This window comes from Trachymyrmex septentrionalis, unplaced genomic scaffold, assembly GCF_001594115.1.
Source record: "Trachymyrmex septentrionalis isolate Tsep2-gDNA-1 unplaced genomic scaffold, Tsep1.0 scaffold126, whole genome shotgun sequence".
Taxonomy (NCBI): Eukaryota; Metazoa; Arthropoda; class Insecta; order Hymenoptera; family Formicidae; genus Trachymyrmex; species Trachymyrmex septentrionalis.
In genome coordinates this window covers 1,590,435-1,613,719 of record NW_017304395.1, presented here as the reverse complement: position 1 = coordinate 1,613,719, position 23,285 = coordinate 1,590,435, and the positions used below count along the sequence as shown (strand labels likewise).

Sequence of the window (23,285 nt, the reverse complement as noted above, 5' to 3'; positions counted from 1 at the left end):
CCCTTTTTGTTAAGCGTATCGGGCTTTTTTGTTTTGATTTTACATTTCGTTTTAATTACTCTCCCACCAGCGTCTTTCTTTTGTGAAGGTGTACGGGAAACATATTTGATACTGGCCGTATGTTGTTTAAAACTACTTTTTATTTGAAATTTTATATTTTTATTAAACAGATTATATATTTCTTTATAACTATATTATTTCTTTATAATTATAACCTTTCCTTACGATTATAATATGAAATACATCAATAAAAAATGTTTTGCGTTATTTCATGTCTACAAGTTTTTCAATAAGCGTGCCATTTCCTTACATTGTGATTCGTGCTGTCATAGTGTGGATAAGCTAATAGCCTGTAGTGGATTGCTACATAATAAAAGAAAAGTCCAAGGCATGTCGGTAAAGGAGGAAACTTACTAAGTTAGTTGGTCGGACGTGGCGTTTCGTCTCGGTCCCACACTACTAGACTCATCAGTAAGGCGATGCAGTGGGGACCTGCCTTAAACGCCCTAAAATCAATCTCAGTCGTTATCCTATTTAAAGGATCTTTAAGTGACTGAGGTGCTTACGCAAAACCAAGTGCGTCATTGGATCTCTGGTTGCAGTTGCCACAAGTCAATCGAAAACATGGACCGATGGCCAGACTCTGTTTTTCTAAAAACTTTATATTGGTATAAAATTTCTTAAGATACAGCTATAATAGAAAGAATAAGAAATTAAAAGTAAGGAATAATACTTTCAACCTATCAGATATTGAATACACTGAAATACACGGTTTCTGATAGGTTGGAATCCTTATTCCTTATTCCTTCTATTGTGATCGCACCATTACATTTGCAAAAACCAAACAGAATCTGTTATATAACTTGATGACAGATTAAAAGTAAATCGAGCAGAATCTGCTAATATAACTTGACAAATTGTCGGCAAAAACTGAGCAAGTATTATATAATTTTCATACGTAATCCTGCCACAAGATGAATTTACTTCCCGTAAGAAGAAAACGCCAAGGAATCTTGTAAGAAGATGTATGTAAATCAAGCAGACGAATCTTCTGAACATTCCCAAGCTCTTTTAGAGTATACTTTTTGAGTCTCTAAAATACTTTAAACATTTTTTATCTATTTTATAACTTACTTGTGTGTAATTTTTAATGTGATGATAATCAATAACATTGTAGCAATAAAACTGGGAAGGTTCCGATTGCACATAGTGCATGTTGCACACATGCGTCGCTAATTGGCCAATTTAAAAATAAAATATTCTCGTTGGTAAAACAGTAAAAAATTATTAGGCGTCAGCTAATATGAGTAGTGTGTGCAATTGAGATTGTAAGCAAACGGAATCCTCCCAATAAAACTACATTGATTACTGTTTTCAGTTTTCATACAAATATATATAATTATGTATAATTATGTATACTCTCAATAAAATTAGGAGATTACTTTTTCTCCCCACATTTTTTCTTCGTTAGAAAGAATAAACTACACAGAGTACACAGCATTGTGAAAGAAATTATATAAATAATATAATAATATATTCGAAAAACTAAAAGCCTATACCGGTCGAAGCTGAATCTTTAATGCTTAAATAATTCAAATGGGTGCATCCAGAAGCGACGACTGCTCACTGAGCGCTCATTGATCCATACAGCACAGAAACTTACACTAACATTGCAGAAATGTTGCAATATTACAGATTGCCCTAACATCGCTGCAATATTGACTACATTTACATAGCATCCTTAATCGGATTTAATAACATTCATAGTTATGAATCTGGCCAATCATAGCAATGGTTGTTCCTCTTTTCCGAGGAACAGCTATGATTAGCAAATTTCATAACTACGGATGTTATTAATCCGATTAAACGTGAAATGTAGTCATTGTAGGTATTAGGAATTATAATATATAATCCAGAGACATAATAGTGGCTCGACGCTAAGGATAGCGTTCTTAGCACGAGACACTGATGGGTATATTTATGCGAAGCGATGAGTTTTTCGAGATCACGATTATTATATCTCAATGAGATATAGTTATGCCGATCAAATTCTATGCATGGTCATTCGATAGCTTGTATCCAAATTGTGTAATAAAAGTACATTTATTATTTTTCTATTTGCCCTACGCGAGTGGAAGTACTAAAACAAGTTCCAAATTTTGTTGAATTTTAAGAAACGTTATTGTCAACGTCCACGTCGTCTGTTTGGCCCATGGATTACGTCTCGAACTTCAATCGACAGATGGCAATCTCAACTTTTTTATTTTACTTTTTAATAACTTCTTTACGATCAAAGGTCGACTGATGAAACTGTCGGATGGTCACTCAGTATCACGACCTTGACACTATATGTCTGGGTCAGCGTCATTAAAGTTGAATTCTCTATTTATCTTTTTAACGTGAGATGGGATAATTGCTAAATCTTTTAAAGGTTGCAGGAAATGTAACAGGAAAACAAATATCATTTATCGCAGGTCTATGTTAAGTAATAATTTCAGATTGAAAAAAGGAATAAAATTAAGTAAAAGTTACCGAAATATTTAAAACACTGATAAAAAGATTACTTAAAGTTCTCTATAGTTAAGAATCTTTCCATGGTTCTTATTTTATGAATCAGAAATTATTATTTATAAATTATTAAGCCACAAAATTCGTGATTTTATAACTTCCTCGCATTTTTTATGTATAATGTTAATAAAATTATATAATTATTAATTATATATATAATTATATAATATTAATATTTTAAAACTTTTAAAATTTGTGTTAAGTACAATAGAATTTCTGATAAAATATTATAAAATCTAAAAAAGTTAAAAATATTTTTTTTAATTATGGAATGAGAAATCTCAGAATATTTCAGAATTCACATGTATGAAAAATTCTAAGAGAAGATGTAAACTTTTCTAAGTATTTCTGGAAAATGGTTTATATAAAAATTCATATAAAAATTGAGAAAATTGTCACCAGAGAACATTTTGCAATTCTTTCTTACAAAAGAAAGCGCGCGCGCGCGCGCGCGCACACACACACACACACACACATTTTCACACTCTTTCAGTTATACTTCAACCATGCCTTATACTCGTTAGACTCACACTCCGCGATCAGATGGCGCGCTTTCACGAACACGATACTGAATTTCCTATTTTCTAGATATTCTCTCTTCTTCATTCTTTAACCGTCCAGATACACGAGATATATCGAGTCACATTGTCGTGGTAAGATATTGTATGTGATAATAAACGAACATTGTTTTATATATATATATATATATATTTATGAATTTGAGTTTCTTCCATTACCTACGTTTATTATGTGTAGCAATCCGCTACAGTTTGATATTTGTCGAAAGCGAAAAAGAGACTCTAATGCAGGAATACAGACCATGTGTTGCATGGTCCATTTGTAAGTAAAGACAATTTAGATGAAACGAAATGACGAGATCGCTTTAAAACACTTGCAAAAATCGATGAAAACTGTCCTTTTTTGCCTTGACAATCAGTAAATAATAGTAAAAGGCATGTAAAGTCAACCTGTATATTCGGATCGAAACATACGGTCTAACAGCTGTTGAAACGAGTAAAACACGCTTTTACATATAAAATTCCAAGATAACTTTAGTTTTCATCGATAATTACGATTTTGATAAGTACGAGACAAGTCACATTTTCACAATTAAGCAAATAATGAAATGGCATGCAACATAAATTTCGTCGTCAAAACGTCACTTTTTCACATCTATAAGTTTAACCATTTATCGTAGCCATTTATTGTAGTAAAACGTTAAAAAAAGATATAAATATAAAATTGATATAAATTATATCGATACATATGGGTATACATTGTTAAAATTTATAGAATATGAATTGATGTCATTCTTACTGACAATTAAAGTATGTATGTATAAGTTTATAAGCGATGAATTTTAATTAAATATTTTTAAATACATTTTACAATTCATAAAGAATACAAAGTTTGAGTAATTCATCAAAGTTTTTTTAATTCTCATATAGAAGAAAATTTAGTATTTCTTAATATTTCTGTGAATCTTATATATCTATAAATTTTCGGTAAACAAGTAAACGAGAATAGATTAAAATGGATTGAAATTGTTTTCTATCCAAATGCATATTTTAATTTATGCATATTTTAAATAGTGAATACTTTTTTTGGATTCAATTCGATTCAATTGGATGCAATTGGATTAAAAAACTGCATTTCCTATTCACAATTTTGAATTGAACAGTATTCACAATACACAGAAAAAGCTAATATTATTTTTAGATTGAAGGACATAGAGATATGTTTCATGCAATTCTTATGATGAAAAATGAATAAAAATTCAGGATTAACATTCGTATATTAATATTTTTAAAAATCTATTCATTTCAATTCATTTCAATCCATTCTCGTTTGTTGGGATCTCAAGGTCATTATATATTTATAAAATAACTTTATTTTTATTATTTATATTGTCTTTAAATACAATACCATTATGTGACAAAGTATATTTAAAAAAAAAGATTATATAATAAAGGAAAAAGATAATCCTCCGTACTTTGTTAATATTATATAATTACATGCATATGTAATTTTATATTTGTGTACTAAATAAAAAATTGTTAAAAATATGTATAAAATACAGAAAGAAAGGAAGCAAGCGTTGTACAAACTTAAAAGTACGTTTTCAAACTTTCTTCCATACTTAATGGTTCAGTAGACGGAGAGAATCTTTCTACTGGTTTACCTTCTTTGTTTACAATAAATTTAGTAAAATTCCATTTAATTGCGTCGGTAATAAGTCCGCTTTTCTGTGTCTTCAGCCACTTCCACAGCGGATGAGCATTCTCTCCGTTTACATCAATTTTCTCAAACATGTCAAAAGTAACATTGTACTGTTTCACAAAGTTTAGTATTTCCTCAGAAGTGCCCGGCTCCTGACCAGCAAATTGATTAGAAGGAAACGCAAGAATTCGCAAACCACTATCGCTATATTTATTATATAACTGCTGGAGTTGTTTATAATTGATATCTGTTAAGCCACAGTTACTGGCTACATTAACAATAATAAGAACATAACCACGATATTTCTCCAATGAGACATTTTTGCCCAAAATGTCGTTTGCATGAAAATCGTAAACTGAAGTAGCTGACTGCCAATTGGTGTCTTGATTAAATTCTGATGGTGTAGAACATTGTGTATCTTTATTCTCGCAATCTTGAGCAATGATTTCTGAGATGGCAAAAAGCAGGAATATTGATGCAATTCCTATAAATAATACAATATATTAATATTTTAAAATATAGTTTTTCTTGCACTTCAATTTAAACAATTTGTTTTGTTTATTCTTTTCCTCTTTCATTTCTCTCTTTAAAAAAATATGTTAAATTATTACATAAAATAATAACACAATAAGTAATGACAAAATGATCATATTTTTATGACAGGAAGAGGAAATTATAAAATAATTTTTCATACTGATATGTTTTTTTATAAAAATATTTCGATAAAACTATAATTTCATTAATCTTATATTTAAGTATTTGTTTTATATTAAAAAGTCCACTTTACTGATCTTATATTTATGCATTTATGTTATGTGTACACAGAGCAGATATAGCTAACAATAAGAAATATAAGTTTAAAGATAAATAATGTTTTTTTCGACTTAAACTAAGTTCTTATTTTTCATAGTTTACCATTAAAATATATAATAGCAATAGAAATATTTAAGATTATTAATTATGTATTATTCTGTAATTATTATTTTATAAAGAAGAAAAAGAAGCTTTCTCTTTTATGATTAATTAATTTTATCAAAAACATATAAAGACGTGCCTATCATTAAAGATATTTTTAACTATATAAAACATTTAAAATGCAGACGATTTAATAGAAGTATTGAATTTAAATTAATTAAAAAACACATAATATAGGACAATTTATAAGTTTTAGCTAAACATTTAATTTACGAACATTTTACAGATTTACCATTTTATTTTGTCTACCAAATTTATAATTTTTTTTATAAAAATATATTTTGTATTCATATAAATTAGATTTTCTGTTGTACTTTTACTGTTTTCATTAAAATTAAATTTATTTCATTTTGAATTTTTTTTATTAAAAAAATGCAGATTAAAACAAAAGAAAAAAATGAAAAGAAAAAAGAATCCAATGTGTCAATGTTCTATTTTTTAACTACAAATTTAATGTTTTTCAAGCTTTCACTTTATACAAATAATAGAGAAAATACAATAGAACTTGTCATAATAAAATACGTATATGTTAAAAAAATGTTTTAGTATATACAAATGTTTTGAAAAGTATAACAAAATTTTTCAAAAAAATCTTTTTGAAGAACAATTTTTTGTTGTTCATATATACAATGTGAAAAACAATAACCAGCTATTATTTCTTTTCATACAAAAATTGGAAATATTTGCCTAAAAGAGATTTGAATGATATATACGTAATCAAGTTATAAAGATTAATATTAATTTCTTAAAAAAGATTGATTTTCTTTAAGAATACTTACGTAGCATTTTGTTGAAAATATCAATTCTGAAGTTGATGGTCAAAAATGTAATTACACTTTACTGTATCAAAAAAATAACACGTATATTAAAATAGAACTCAGATATCACAATCGGATCACCGCGACGCGCGATGTAACTTTATTGGATTATCAAATCGCCAGCATCGTTCGCAGACGAAAATATATATAGCTTACGAACTCTTTTATTTCCTGAAACCTTGAAAACACACTGAACTCTATCCTTGAAATACGAATCACAGCCAATCACTGGAAATCCCGGCTCATTAGTTTTCATATACAAGGCGTCCCAAAGTCTAGTATTATAGAAAATATTAAAAGAGCAAAACAAAAGCTCTTATTTATAATTTTCTTAACATATCTACCATTAAAGCTATGGTACACAAAAACTTAAGCAGTAAATAAATCCATATTTTGAATTTGATACTGTTTACGTTATTACCTTAGGCTCTCTACTGTAATTGACCAATTCGTTTATATTTTTGTATGCCATAATCTTATATTTATTTCAATAAATAAAATTTATGCAGTCAAAAAAATATGAATAATGATATTATGGTGTTAATAATAATCTGTAATCTGTACTCTGTGTGAAGTTGGTTTTATGAGACACCCCGTACTTCCAATGACCACTGCGCCATCTAGAAGTAAATATTTACTCGAAAAAAGCAAACTATCATCAAAATGACGTCAGTTCTCTTAATTGAAATCTTAAACATATATAAGAATCAGAAGACGAAGATAATCTTGGTCACGGTTGCTTCTGATTACATAACGAAAATACATCCCATCACATACATGCTTGGAAGCACATAGTATAACCAGTAAGGATACTTCGTGTCTGCACCTTTGATCTCAACGTGCCGATCACGTAATCATTCACTATCTTATCAAAGCCGAATAGAAGAAAGTATCTAGCTATTTTCCAAAGATACTTGTATAATTGTTCATGTACGTACCACTACTTGTCAATGGCTTAGTTTCTATCGAAGGTTTAAACCAGATCAGAATGTAAAAAATAACCAACCAACTACAGTCGAGTATTCTCTTGTTACAGTCGAACGATAGGGAAATGCTCGACTGTAATTGGTTGATTCTTACATTCTGATCCGGTTTAAACCCTCGGTGGAAATTAGGCCAATTATTCGAAAAGTCATAATAGCAATCTGACTTACCAGCCTAATTTATCCACAGATATAATTTATTCATTTCTAAATTAAAGAAAAAAGAAATAAAAAATCAATTGTATTTATTATGTTCTTATTTTTATTCTTTATTACGATAAATAAATATTATTTAATACTGTTTATTACTAGGCCGATAAGTCACACTGCTACTGTAACCCTTCGAATCATTGACCATGCGTTTACACGGCACGTTCTTTGATCGGATTTTTAGGTTTTTCTTTCATCAACCTCGATTAAGTTAACCGACGGTTTCATGGATTAGGCCCAGTTTTACAATTCATCGTTAACTTTTAACCGAGGTTTAACTTATTTTAATAGTGAGTAATAACACTGACGAGATATTATTAAAGATCGTCAATCCTGGACAAATTTTCAGTGGTATAAAAAGGGCCTCAAGAATCTGAAGATAATTGAAGAACGCTGAGATTATCGACAATTGATATAAATTTGTCATTATTACATAAATATTTGGCTAATACATTATTAAATTCATGATTTTGTATAAATGTTCCATAAATAAATATGCATACTTATAAAACTATATAATATCCTATATATTGCAGAAAAATTACAATTTTTTCTTTACAGTTATCATCTCTGTTGATAATCAAACTTTGACGATAACACTAAAATCATACTAAATTTTATCACACTAAATTTTAAAGAAAAATCGAGTATTATTGAGTTTTAAATGCATAAATACGTCAACTAAACTAATAAATCATAAAATTAATACAATATTATCAGTTTTTAACTCTTAATGACTTCAATATTCACAAGAACGCGAACTCCCATAAAAATATCGATCTTTAATAGTATCTCGTCGGTAATAATGAGTAAGCATCGACGAGATACTATTAAGGACTGTTAACTCTGGGCAAATTTTCAGCAGTATAAAAAGGGCCCCAAGAGCCCGGAGGTAATTGAAGAATACTAACATTATCGATAAATTATATAAATTTGCTATTATTAATAATAGCGATTTTGGCTGGGATGCACTAGTGCACATAAAGCTGTCATACACAATTGTAAAAATATATTAAAAACAGATTAAATTGTACAATTGTACAATATATTTTATTGTACTAATAAAACATGTATTTGATAATTTCCATTTTGTTTTTGCGCTCATAGTGATTTCGGCTGGGACGCACCAACTGCACATTTCGAATGTCGGTACAACTGGTGTGTTCGGCTGGATGAATGGTACAGTTCCTCGCCAATGTTACATGTTTGTCTGGGGGGTCGATTATGTATCTTCAAATGAGATGAAAATTACAAAAGTGAGCAAATGCACTAGATTATTCATAATTTAATTGGTCAATACCTTGTAATCTTTGCTTACTTTTGTAATTTTCACTTACTTTCAAAATCCGCAATCGACTCCCTAGACTCGGTACATCGCACAAGTGTACACAAAGAGGCCCCCAACAAATTTTTTGGAGCTAGTTGATGTAATTGTCGGACTAGGTGCTTTCATGAGACGCTGAAAAATGTATGATCATGTGGTATTAATTTTGTCGCTAGTGTCTGATTTTGGATATAATCCACTTAATGCTACAAATGCTTTGAAACTTTTACTTGATCAATTGAAAGAAAGAATTTTACTTGATCACAAAATGCTTCAAAGCATTCGTAGCATTAAGTGGATCGTAGCCGAACATAGCCTTCGTCTGACACTGAAAATTGATATATCCAATTGTAACGTCAATTTACGATTTCTGATTGCTGACTCATTGTAGAATCAGCTTTACAGCGAGTTTTAGATTAGGAACATAAATCTCTAATACCGAATGTGTATTAAATGTTAAACTATATCTATTAATTTAATATTTACGTATTTATATATTTATTCGTATTACTCGAAGCCATCGCAATAAAATTTGTATAAATTATCACAATACACGTTATTCTTCTTCTTCGTTATTGGTTGGCCCTGGTTCCCGTGATTGGGGTAAACGTGACCAATTACATCCCCAAAAAAGGAAGTGAAAATCGGTTACCTCAAACCGGATAGATTTCTCGAAAATTATGAATGATGCAAACAGTCAAAAAATGGCGAATAGAGGTTTTAGAAACTTCTTAATTCCCTTAGTAAGATCACTTGACGTAGCATACACACGTTTAATACGTTTAAATAATATAAGATTTTTACTACTACCCCCTTCTTTAACTCTTTTTATTTTAAGAAATTTTATATATTCATATACTGGGGCGGAATAAACCCTTTATCCCCTACTTATATCTAATATTTTCCAGGGGCCTCTCAATTGTCTTAACTATAATTTTTTCTCTGCATATTGCAGAAATATCTTCTATTGTGGAAGCAATTAATTTTATCTCCTTAATTTTAAATATTCATCAAAAAATTATATCTATAGATAAAATCCCACTATTAGTTCAATCAATTTTTAATTACCGCCATTCTACTTCTTCTTTTTCTCCCAGTACCCGTCGGAGCAATTACTATATTACTAACAAATCGAAATCTAAATACATCATTCTTTGATTCATTTAGAGGTGGAGATCCTATTTTATACCAACACTTATTTTGATTTTTCAGATACTCTGAAGTTTATATCGGAGTATATAAAGTTAGCAAAACTATCCAGCAAACGAGAATGGAGTGAAATGGATTAAAATGGATACAGATTCTTCTTTTTATTGTGCGGAATCCCTTATGGTCCCTGCACACAGAATGCGACAACGCTTGCCGCGCGGCGGAAATTGGCGCGACAACCAATCAACATCTCGCTTACTCATAAGTAATATATATATAATTTCCGCCGGGCAACAAAAGTTGAACTCAATCCAACTTTTGCCGTGCAGTGGAAATAGTATTACATCATTTCTAAAAATTTTGCAAAATGGGACCGACTTGAAAACATAAAATTATACGCTAATGCAACAATTTCCGCCGCACGGCAAACGTTATGGCTGCAGCAGACTCTTGCATAACATATAATGCATAAGAAAATCAACCAATCGAAATTCTTCTTTTCCATGGAATAGAAAAAAGATTCTGATTAGTTGATTCGCTTATGCATTATGCGTTATGCAAAAGTCTGTGCTGTGGCCTTTACCACGTTCTGTGTGCAGCCATTAGGGTGACGTTCCATAGAGCGGAAATTGACAACGGAACGGAATACGTGGAATCAATACGACGAATCACAGTCGTTCCGCTATTTTCGCTATAATTTCACCGTTAAAATTTGCAGAATAAATGAAATTTGCACATAACCCCAATATTATATGCTGGCGATGTATATTACCATTGTCCATATAATGCGATTGGTTACATACTTTTTTGTATACAGGGTTGGCCATATTCGACGGAAAGATGCATATTCGACGGAAAGATGTGGCAACACTGTAACTTTTGACAGAGATGTTAGATCGAGTAACGACGTAGCGCGTTTGAAGCGTCAGTCGAAGGAAATTTGTGCCACCATGGAACAGTACACGCCACGCGTGTATTTTCTCATTTTTTCTCGTTTTTTCCCATGATTAACAAAAAAACATCTTTCCGTCGAATATGGCCAACCCTATATATTAAAACTTTAAATACAAAGCGCCTTCCCGGTCCGAGTGTTAAGATGTTGAACTACTATTTAATATACATTCATTTAAATTGAATTTTAATATTCCAGAAATAAATTGAGAGCCGATGAAATTATCGGATTCACACAATCAATCTGAAACAAATAATCCCCCCAAATTCTCTCAAATCTTAAAAAACTGTAATAAACTCTCTCTTGCATTCCGTGCGAGTGTCCTAAGCCTTTAGACTACCGAGACACGGAATGCAAGAGATCCGGTTCGACTCCCGGCCAAGGCAATATTTTTCGCAATAAGTTTATTACAGTTTTTTAAGATTTGGGAGAATTTGGGGGGATTATTTGTTTCAGATTGATTGTGTGAATCCGATAATTTCATCGGCTCTCAATTTATTTCTGGAATATTAATTCAATTTAAATGAATGTATATTAAATAGTAGTTCAACATCTTAACACTCGGACCGGGAAGGCGCTTTGTATTTAAAGTTTAAATATATATAGACGGTCTTGTTTCCAATCATATACTTTTTTGTCTTCTTCATTAATATGGACACAGTAACAGATTGTTAATTTCGATGATTACAGTAAATATGAATATAGATATTCATCAGCAGCCTACGATTCTGTTAATTTTCTTTCTCTTATGTCACATTGAGCGGTAAACGCGGAAGCGGAATCAAGTTTCAGCCAATCATGAGATTGTTTTACGATTATGTTAAAAATATTTTACTGCTAAAGAAGTTCTAATGTTTATCAGTTTGTTATATACATTATTATATTTACATTAAAATATTATTTTTATTATTATAAGTATTATAAATAACATAAAAAGAATGATTTTATACTATTCCATATGTTCCGCTTCCGCTTATTCAATGGGACATAAATGATTTAGGAAAAGTAAGAAAAAAAATGGAATGGCTGTGATTCGTTATGTTGATTACGCGAGTTCCGTTCCGTTGCCAATTTCCGCTTTATAGAACGGCACTCTTAGGGCCATTCTGTGGAATGGCCCTTACGGTCACTGTTGCGGAATTTTGTGTATGGCAACACTAAACATGGAAATCATGAGACGACTCTAATTACACACATCACATATTGCGCACATGCATCGCCAGTAAAAACAATTGGCCAATTTAAAAATAAAATATTCTTATTGGTAAAGCAATGAAAAATTACTAGGCCACACACACACAATGGCTGCATCCAGAAGTACGACCGCTCAGTGAGTTCTTACATCTGATTGGCATATTCCATTAGATCCAAAAATATAGACCAAATAAGTACAAGAGTTCACCGAGCGCTCAGTGAGCAGTCGTGCTTCTAGATGCACCTGATATAAGTGATGTGTGCAATCGGAAATGCAAGCAAATAGGATCCTCCCGCTAGAAATTACATTAAATATTCTCTATCTAATCCATTGAATGACTTTTTTAGATTTATACAAAATTTAAAAAATTTATTAGCAATATATAAATTAATCAAGTATTGCGTAAAATAACTGCTCGTTCTACATTTCCTTTAAAAAATAGAATGGAAATTCTTTGAAAATTTTTTATAATTTTTCCATAATTGTTATATCATCAGTTAGCTAGATGTGTTTTACAGAATAACAATTTATAGGAATTAATTAAATGTAATTGAATCGTTTGTCAGTAAAATTGAAATAGTATGACAACTAATAAATTTTAATTAATGCACAAAACGTACATTGTTATGTTCATTCATAAAAGCTAATAATTTCATATCTTAAAATTAAAAAATGTTTAAATTTAATTTCACAGAGATGATTGAAATAGAAAAAGACCCAAACATACAAGTTCTTTCAAATTGTATTCTTGTATAAAGTGTTCAGAATATCCAGCATAAAGTACAATTTGCATTTAATATTCGTATTTACGTAATTTTCACGTTGTAAAGGGGGTCACAAGCTTTGCCGAGGAATAAAACAAAGTTCATAGAAAAAAAACAAATATTCCTTTTTAATTATATATATCATATACTTAACGAATATAATCTTTAATAATTTAAAAACATACCTTTTAAAAATCTCGCAAATTTTTCAAAGTTGCAGATGCCATCATTTCAATACTACTTTTTATTGCGATGAAGATTAAACAGTCATCAATACAGCCTGGATAGTAAATTGCATGTCAAAATATAATTTACTATAAGCTGAAATAATGCCTTCTATATGAGAAATCTATATACACAATTTGTAGTAAAAAATAATTAAAATATTTTAAATTGATCAAATTACATTATAACAGATATACGCAAAATTCTGAAATATCCTACATCTTAAAATTGAATAATATCTAATCCTTATTAAAATTCACTTATATATCTTGCTTTTAATCGTCTTTCGTTTACTCTAAAATGATCTGATGAAATAATACGATTGAGAACCATGGGACTCAGTCTATACTGTATCGCACCTCTCCCTGTACAAATGCGAAATTATGATAGACCGAACAGATAATGATCTCAGCGATTAGGCTCCGTGACTTCATTGAACAGCGGTGTTAACGAATCCATATCTTGCAGGCCGTCAAAATTGCCAAGAGGATCCAGATCATCCGTCTCTGTGTCAGCTTCTTCGAGAAAACTAGCTCCCAGAAGATCAACGACGTTTCTGCAGAGACTATTGGAAGAAGTGACTGCAGCGGCAACAACATCAGTGCCAGCTGTAATGCCAGTTACGGAGGCGACAGCGACGTTTGTCACGTCACCCTGTAAACTAAGAGAATTAAGAATAGGACTGGATAATATCGGCTCGCTTGGATCCTGGTACACTTCTTGGGATTGCATTGTGTGCAAAGGTGTCGACGGGTACGATCTGGAGCCGTTACTGTCCTCTGTATATGAAGATGTATATGCAGATACTGGTGCCGGCAATGGCGTGTTCGGATACGACCGCGATTGCATTATTTTCTGTAACGTGCCACCGGCGTCGGTAAGAATATTCGACGTATCCAACATATCTTCTTCCGACAAATTTAAATTGGCATTCGGCAAAGCGTCAAGAACAATTGTGTTGTTCAATGTCTCTTCTGCAGTTTGTTCAGATAGTATTTGCAAATTTGGCTGACCTTCCTCATCCAAGATTGTAAAAATATTATTAATGTTCTCAGATGCGATCCCTTTGTCCGTTATCAAAAACTGCTGCTCGTCCGACATAAAGTTTGTGTCGTCCAACAAATATGTGCCCTCTTGTCCGATAGAAGAACCAAAGTCATTGTATTCGCTCGGTACTGGGGTAGGCGCAATGGAACTGCTTGTTGATGGATTGAAGCTTTGATTTTGCACTGATGATAGGCATTGTTGCGTAGAAATCGGAGACATTAAAGACACGGGATTTACCATCCTATGTAACGGCACCGATTGTGATCTATAGAATAATTGCTCATTGCTCAAGTGTCTGCTAGCATGAAGAAGTTCCGTAATCTCTTGATCGGGTGGAGGTGGTTGACCCTTTTGATATACATTCTTGACCTCTTGTAAATTTTCTTGACTCGGATAATTGATTAGTAATTGTTTCTGAGGCGTCAAGTCCAGAAATGCAGTGCATGGTGGTCCCTTCAGAACGACCTGTATCGAGGAAAATATTTTATAAATACTTTATCAAAAAGACTGAATATTTTATTTATGGATTACTTTGTACATATAATTTAAAACTAGAGGAAAAGGAACTGAGTAACATAAAATTCGAGTACCCGTCCGCAAATTCGTACATATGGCTCTCGTACTCGCTAATTCGGTACAGAACCGTCAATGCAATACGGATACTCGCATGGATAATATGGGTGCCCTTTTCGATACATGCATATCCGCTATATGCTACAGATATCTGCGTGCAATTTTGTCAATTTTAAAGGCGTTTTAGAATTATTTATATTAATTTTTATTTTGTTTATAGTTAAACAGTTTGAGAATTAAAGATGTATCGGTCGTACAGTCCCTACAAAATAAAGTAAATTTGGAAATGTGTTTAATATCCATAAAATGCGAAACAATTTAGCTCCGGAATATTTTAATTACAAACTGAATGAGAATCACTACAAATAATTGTAAAATACTTTAAAATTGACAAAATTATACGCAAATATTTATAGCATATAGCAGATGTTCGCATCAAAACGGGTATTCACATTGTATCATCCACAATTCCTTGGGTACTTACATCGTACACCGTTCTGCGGGTACCCGAATTAGCGGATACCCGTAGAACCAATCCAAATGTATGAATAATGGAGCGGGGACGGGCGATTACTCGATATTAATAAAATTAAGTAACACAAAAATATGTTGGCTTTTACAAAAATATTAAGCGAGGATATATATCATTGATACAAGCACAAATATCCGCGTAATATAGTGAAAGTATGTATTATTAAAATATGTATTATTGGAAGTTTACAACAAAAGATGATATTAATTTCGATCTCAGATTATTTTGGTCAAATATTTACTACTACTGGCATATATTTTGACTTTGTTTATACTGAACACTTAATATGCGTACTAAAATCAGTTTCTATTAAAATTAAATTATCTTAATTTCGACGATACGTATACACGATATGACTATTTAATTAATCATCTAGATGCATATTATACCAGCTTAGCACACTGTTCTTTAAATATATTGCTGAAATTAAAATAATTTAATAGAAAATTACTAGTTAGTATACGTATCAAGTACTCGGTGTAAACTAGGATTATGAATACTATATGTGAATACTATATCGTATGAATATCTGCATTTATCAATCAACTGTATTGTGTGTGTGACCTGTCTATATACTTAAATTCTTTATTATCATTATCAAAAAGAACTTTAGTTGGACTTGAATTTAGCTTGCTTGTATTCAATTCAGGTCTGTACCTCTGACGACTTGTTTGTTGCCACTGTCAGCACTTGCCGCGAGTATTCCGCTCCGCTCGATGTTGGTACGATAAAGGTGTCCGTGGTTTTAATGGTGTACGGCACACTGCATGAGATGGAACGAGAGAGTGTCTTTTGGCCACGCGATCTGGAACTACCGGCTTGCAAGTTACTGCGCGATCTCGGCACCGGTGTGTTACGCGGAGACACGAATGGACTTGCGTTTGCCGAGTTTGACTTAGACGCGCGGCCATTAATGGGGGAATGCGGTCCGGGTGAGATCGGCGTGAAGTTAAATATTCTGCGTCGCGTATTTGGACTCTGTGGCACAGTATTGGCTACACTGGGCGTTGTCGTCTCTTGAACATGCTCGACGACATTAGTTTCAAAACTAACACGACGTCGCGTATTACTCGGATTAGGGTGATTTAGAAGTGTTGGGAGTATGAGATTATGTTTCTGTGCAGGATCCCGTTTCTCCACGGCAACACTTTGTCGAACGATGGTTACGGGCATCAGATCGGTAGCAATAACGGGTTTTTGCCCTTTCAAATTCTGTTGCAATATCAATCGGAGCTGCGACACTTTGTCTGACCGAGAAATCTGTTCGATATCAGAACCAATGACGCTAGTTTCCACATCAGAACTAGATGAACTACTTTGTTGAAAATACTGTAGCAATTCCTCCTCTTGCTCCTGCGAATTGTTCCCACCGTTTAGATAATCATCCAAGGCGTCCGTGTCGATATCACGAACCTTTCCATCTTTGAAGACCGGCGTATCTTGCAAGAGGCGGATCTGGTCCCTTGTAAGGAGTCCCGAAGATGTTTCCACTATGTTGCCAGTAGTGGAACAATTCTTCGACGAGTCAATATCACAGTTTTTAACAAGTTGACTATCTGCAGTCTCAACTGCTTTATACTTGATAGATTTTGAGCTAGCTAGTATTACTGATATCTTGCCGCCACGTTGGATAGAAGCTAACTTGGGTAACAAAGCGTTGGAATGCTCTGGACTCTCCTCTGTGAGCTTCGTCTGTTTCTCAGGGCTGGGCTCCTGCTGTGCTACAATTGGATTATTGGCACGTTTCCTGGCATTTTTACCTTTGACATCGCGCTGTGCATTCAACGTTATTCTAGGGTTGCTATTATTCTGTCTGTCATTGCGCGATTGTACCACTAGATTATCACAGTTAGACTCTTGAGAGACATTACAAATTTGTTGCTGCTGTTGCTGTTGATTGTAAGTTTTCGATACCTTTTTCTGCCGATTATAAACTACAGCAGATAAGTTTAATTTTGTTAATGAGTTTTGTGCAACTACTGTTGTTGCTGCTGCATTTGTACCTTGAGGTGACTGATTGGACTTGATCTTCTTGCATCCTTTAGTGATATTTCCCTTACTATCAATGGATTTTTCTTTGCTCTGTAAAAATAAAATTATATCCTGGAAATATAATCAAACTGTCAATTAATTGAACTAAAAATATTTTATTAACTTTTAATATTCTCTATTTAAAAAATATTGGTATAACATAGTTATAAGTTTCTTATTAATCTGCTCCTCTTTTTCCTCTTCTTTTTCTTTCCCTTTTTCCACTTTCATAATTTTCTGCGGGTGCGTTCTACTTACCGTTCAAAACACTCGCGTGTATCATCTCATCCTTGTTTAATATTTGATGTTAAGATGGATGAAATGATACTCGCGAGCATTATAAACATTAAGTGAAACGCACTTTGTCTGTTATACTTCAAATTAAAACGCATTTGTTTCGTTGTATTAATTAATATTTATATTTATGTGACATGATATGTTTTTTATAAAATCAACATCGATGTTTTTCTCCGATAGATTGATTAATTAAAAGTCAGTTTCACTGGTAATCAATTATTATAACATTGATGTTTTTCTTAAACATTCCCTTATACTTAAAAAGAAAAGAACAAGAGGAAACAAATATAAAGAATTTTAAAAAGTCGGAGATTAGTAAATTTATAAGAAAATAATATTTGAAGTTAAATATCTTGGAAATAAAAAATTGAGAACTGACATACTATTACTCCAAACTCTTCATTAACGCCTCAAAAAGGGTAGAAAATAAAAAAAAGATCATTAAAAGATAACTTTGTACATATTATCAACTAAATTATAATATTACATTATACTATATACCTGTATAATAGTATCAGGACGATGCTTCTGATCTTTTATATACTCGCGTTGTTGAAGCTTGCGCTGCAATTGTAACTGAGCTTCTCGAAGCTTAATGGGTTTACCACTTACGGGTGGTGTTTGTAGATCCGAAATCACCTCTAACGATTGAGAATTGCGAATTAATATTTTAATTGAAACAAAAAATAGAAAAAAGAGAAAAATGTTTTAAACTTAATTCAATAGTTGCTCACCTTTATTAAATGAAGTATCACGCTGATCCGAAGCTGAAAGAATGCACACAGCAGCTAAAGATTGAGTATCAACACAAAGATTATCAACAAGATGCCGCGCTAAGGCACTCAAATTTGGAAATTTCGGGCCCAAAATTTTCTCCGCCCATTCTCTTATCAATGTAGATGCAGCGCCTAGCATTTCCTCCGTAATGTTTTCCTCTAAATGTTCCTCCTGAAGTTATTAATAATTAAATGTTACATAATTTACATATTATATATTCCAATGGTTATAAAAAAATTTTTAAAGAAGTATTTACACATAGAAGAAAGTAAAAACAATAAAATATATCAAAATGAACAATTGTCATATCATACAATATTAATATAACGAGCACAATACTTTAAGTTTAAATAGCAAATAGAAAAATTAGAAGGGAAAAATAGAAAGAAAAAGATGGAGAATACATAAGAAAAAAATTCAAACAATTTCCGGCAAAAAGTTTTATCGATAAAATATATTACGCGAGAATTATAGAATATATTATTTGCATGTTTGTTGCTCACAGTTTGAGAGCCAGATATCTTTGGCAGTGTTGGAGGATCCAATTTAATTCGCTTGCGCATACCAGCGTAACAGTAACGAGAGTTGCCCCGTGTGCCGAGCCTACGAGGGCGCACTCGCGGATATACTTGTTTCATGACTTTTCCAAAATCAGCCGTCGATAACGGCTTCATAGAATTTCTTATACAATACATGCTAAAAATAAAAATCATGCAATAATTTTTTTAAAGAAAAAAAATTCTTAAAAAGTTATTAGAAGACACAGATATATTCACAAACAATCAAATAATTATCTGCAAAATTTCACTATATATAAATAATATATTCTTCTATAACATATTTTTCTATAAATAATATATTCTTCTGTAACATATTCTTCCATAAATGGACATATAGTTAATTTCTCATTTTAATTTGATATTTTCAAATTAAATAGAAATTTGAGAATTATACGTTAAGCAAATTCTTGCTAAGTACAAATTTATTTAAATTTAAGTGATTTGACTACAAAAATAGAGACATCCAAGTTTCTCTCTTCTATATATGTTTTAAATACGCTAAAAGATTTTAAAGGGTGAGTCCTCATAAAAATTCAAGACAAAAACTTCATATGTCTAAAAAGACTTATTTTCAAAGATACATGGTGTTAAAAAAAATTTCGTTTTTTTTTTTCAAAAATTTCAAAAACCATTCAGGCTACTTTGATTATTTTTTTACAACTTTGATACCATGTATCTTTGAAAATAAATCATTTTAGACATATAGTCTCATGAAATTTTCGTCTGGATTTTCTGTGAAAAATTACCCTTTAAAATCTTTTAGCGTACATCCTGTATATATATATATAGGGGATAACTTACTTGTATTCATCATACACTTCTTGTTTCGGTAAAGATACATCCGGGTCTTCTTCTAAATGAGTCTTAATCCACATAATGGTCTGATGAATTTCGTAACGATTTCCTAATGGATTTAGCGGTTGCCTTAGTGGATCGACGGTCCCACTTGGATTTGTCAGCAATAACGGAAGTTTCAGGTACAACAATAACTTTTCTTCTATCTTAAGTTGTTCCACCTGCGAGAAGATTTTATCCACAAGCGCTCTAGATTCTTCGCTATAATTTAAAAAGATAATATATATTAATAACTTTGACTAAAGTAAAATAATCTCAAAGATATAAAAATGTATGAAAATAGAAACAATTTATTATATTACAGTTAAATTTGCAAAAAATGACTTGTCAATATATTTCAAACATTTTTTGAATATAAAAAAATTTATAAAAAATTTATAAATACTACTTATTTTAAATATAATACTAATTAACAAATATCATAATTGTGCATTGCTTCTAAAGCATCAGTAGAAATGTTTCGAGCAACATGTTACTTGTAACATTTTAAATATATAATCTTTGCAGTCTCTTACTTATAAATTTTGTTTATTCAGAAGATATAATAAATTTTACATTTTATAGAAATATTTTATGTTATTAAGTTGATGCAGTCACTTCAGCACATTCGAATGAGATTTGTACCAAATTTTTTTGCTATTTTTTTTTGCTAATTATTTGCTCTATTCCCAATTTTTTGCTCTCCCGTTGATTTGCTAAAATCCATTGCTGTGCTAGCTTAAGATTAAAGTTAGCCGAAAGAGAAAAAAACAGGAAATGAAAAATCAAATACGTATTTTTGTAGGACTATTTTTTGCTAATTATTTGTTCTTTTCGGTTTTTTATCCCTATTAACCTGGACCCCCATCATCGCAAATCAAATTCGCAATAGGTCAAAAATTTAATACTCTTTATTTGCTAATTTTTTGCTGAAAAACGAATTTTTTTCTCAAGCCGTTTAACAGAAGAGAATTCAAATTATTAAGGTTGAACTCTCCATACTAAAAAAATATATACAATAGCAATATAATGAAATCGAGTACATCAGAATTTTTTGTTTTTTAATTACTTCAAGATAATGCAAAATAATTTGAAAATTTAACATTTTTAAAGTTCACACGTGCGCCAGTATTGCAAGATAAGTAACCTATCTATTACACTAAATATTCATTTGCTGGCATGTATTGCCAAAATAATCCCGAGACGTGCATACTATCGAAACTTCCTTAACTCCAATATTCTAGTAACTTCAATATGTAAAAAAATAATTAGTTTGTCAAGGACGCTCCGTGTGCCGTGATTTAAGATCTTTTCCTATTTCCAGAATTATTTGTTCCCATGTATTTGATACCAAAATAATTGCCTTAGGCAATGTATTATTTAAAAAAACAAATTTTTTGTTAATCGTAAAACGTAAAAAATAAAGATTTCTTCTAATCAATCATAGTGCTGCATCATAAATTCCTTTAAACAATGTCTACAGAATTATTTGCTCGCATACATTTGGTACTAAAATCTTCAGGCAACATATAATCGAAAAAATAAAATTCGATTTTTTTGCTAACCGCAACACTTAAAAAATAGTTTATACTGAGAGCTTACGGAGTATGTGAAATTAGCACCCAACTATAGTACTCAGGAATTCTGATTAAAGTTCCCGTTTTCTTTTGACAAGACGAAGAGTTCTATATAATTTATAACAAGAGTTCTACTTAATAATTATTTTAAAATACTTTTTAAAAAATGGTGCTAACTTCTTATCGAAAATCGAGACGAAATAATTTTAAGCGGCCTAATAGTATCATTTCATGAATATCTAGAGTTTCTGATATATGAAAAAAATTTTGAAAAATAAAAAAAAATTCAGTACTCTCAAAAAATTGTTGAAAAAAAAAGCTTTTTATTGAAAAAGCGATTGGATGGTTATACATGGAGATACGTGTTTTTGCAACCAATTTTTCCAAGTTTTGTTTTAAGTATATATATATCTCTTTTATTTTTGGGTCTATATTGGTTTTAATTGCTGAGAACTCTTCGAAAACATAGTGAGAATTAATGTGTAACAGAACTATTGTATAAAAAAATTTTGTTACCGAACGTTAACCAAGATAACATGAAAATTTTGCCCAATGGCTGTACGAGGGTCGTTTGAAAAGTCCGTGCAAAATCACTGCTGATGGCACTACTGGCGCGTATCAAGGTTAGATTTAGTTAGTAGCATCTCTTGGAGGAACACACACCAAGTTACAGCCAGATCGGTCTATTTGTTTGTGTTTGGCATTCATTTGAATCGAGGAAGTCGAGTGATTTTCAATAACGCACCAGCTCACACCTCAGCAGTTGTGGTCGCAAAATTAATGGAATTAGGGTTCCAACTCGTCTCACATCCCCCCTATTCTCCAGACTTGGCTCCCTCGGACTACTATTTGTTCCCCAATATGAAGAAATGGCTGGCGGGAAAAAGATTTTATGGAAACGAGGACGTGATTGCAGAAACAAACCCCCCTCGACTTCCTCGATTCAAATGAATGCCAAACACAAACAAATAGACCGATCTGGCTGTAACTTGGTGTGTGTTCCTCCAAGAGATGCTACTAACTAAATCTAACCTTGATACGCGCCAGTAGTGCCATCAGCAGTGACTTTGCACGGACTTTTCAAATGACCCTCGTACCAACTAAAACTTGAACATAACTTTGACAGACTTTCCTTTGAGGGTCTCTAGGGGAACCCAAAAAATCACAAAAATTTCGAACCGACAAGTATGCAATTTTATCGCCAACGATATAAACGGTTATATTTATATGTTGGAAAAATGAATATTTATCGAACAATTATTTATTAATGAATTTCTTTTTATACATATAGAAATTTAATTTTGATAATCTTGTATTTAACGTATATGTGCAGACGAACAGTAATGCATCCCAATAATTCTGATTGGTTGATCCCCACTCTATTATTTTTCCGAGATTCCGTTTTTCAAAAATCCGACTGTCATGGGACAACACCCTGACATTTCTCACGCTCAAATATGATTATATGGTAAGTGGTAAAAACGCTTCACAAGGATCTATCAACAATTTTAAAGTTATCGTACAAATTTGCAATATTTTTACATATTAATAAATTGTTCTTATATGGGATTTGTACATTATGTATGCATAATTAGTATTGAAACATAACACAAAATATCAAAATAATAATTAAAGGAGGAATGTATATCACATACTGGATATTATTTGAACAAA

General features: G+C 31.6%; 2 protein-coding genes across 3 annotated transcripts in view; both read right to left on the bottom strand.

Annotated features, from left to right (window-relative positions):
* Window positions 1-4,596: 4,596 nt before the first annotated feature.
* On the bottom strand, window positions 4,597-6,574 carry LOC108755852 (probable glutathione peroxidase 2). The gene is made up of 2 exons (XM_018499189.1): window positions 6,543-6,574; window positions 4,597-5,272 (listed from the first exon to the last, which is right to left on the bottom strand). The coding sequence occupies exons 1-2, from the start codon at window positions 6,547-6,549 to the stop codon at window positions 4,677-4,679; spliced, it is 603 nt and encodes a 200-aa protein (XP_018354691.1). The 5' UTR covers window positions 6,550-6,574; the 3' UTR covers window positions 4,597-4,676.
* Window positions 6,575-13,603: 7,029 nt separating this feature from the next.
* LOC108755745 (DNA-binding protein RFX7) overlaps window positions 13,604-23,285 on the bottom strand; it is a 12,278-nt gene continuing 2,596 nt past the window's right edge. Inside the window, exons 2-8 of one of the 2 annotated variants that reach the window (XM_018498972.1) lie at window positions 20,002-20,256; window positions 19,144-19,336; window positions 18,598-18,811; window positions 18,365-18,504; window positions 17,539-17,617; window positions 16,193-17,469; window positions 13,604-14,895 (exon numbers count right to left, since the gene is read on the bottom strand). In XM_018498972.1, the coding sequence (XP_018354474.1) occupies window positions 13,792-14,895; window positions 16,193-17,469; window positions 17,539-17,617; window positions 18,365-18,504; window positions 18,598-18,811; window positions 19,144-19,336; window positions 20,002-20,256 (3,262 nt within the window). In that variant the 3' untranslated portion in view covers window positions 13,604-13,791. Of the gene's footprint in view, window positions 14,896-16,192; window positions 17,618-18,364; window positions 18,505-18,597; window positions 18,812-19,143; window positions 19,337-20,001; window positions 20,257-23,285 lie in introns of both variants that reach the window. The other variant, XM_018498963.1, reaches the window with a different exon arrangement.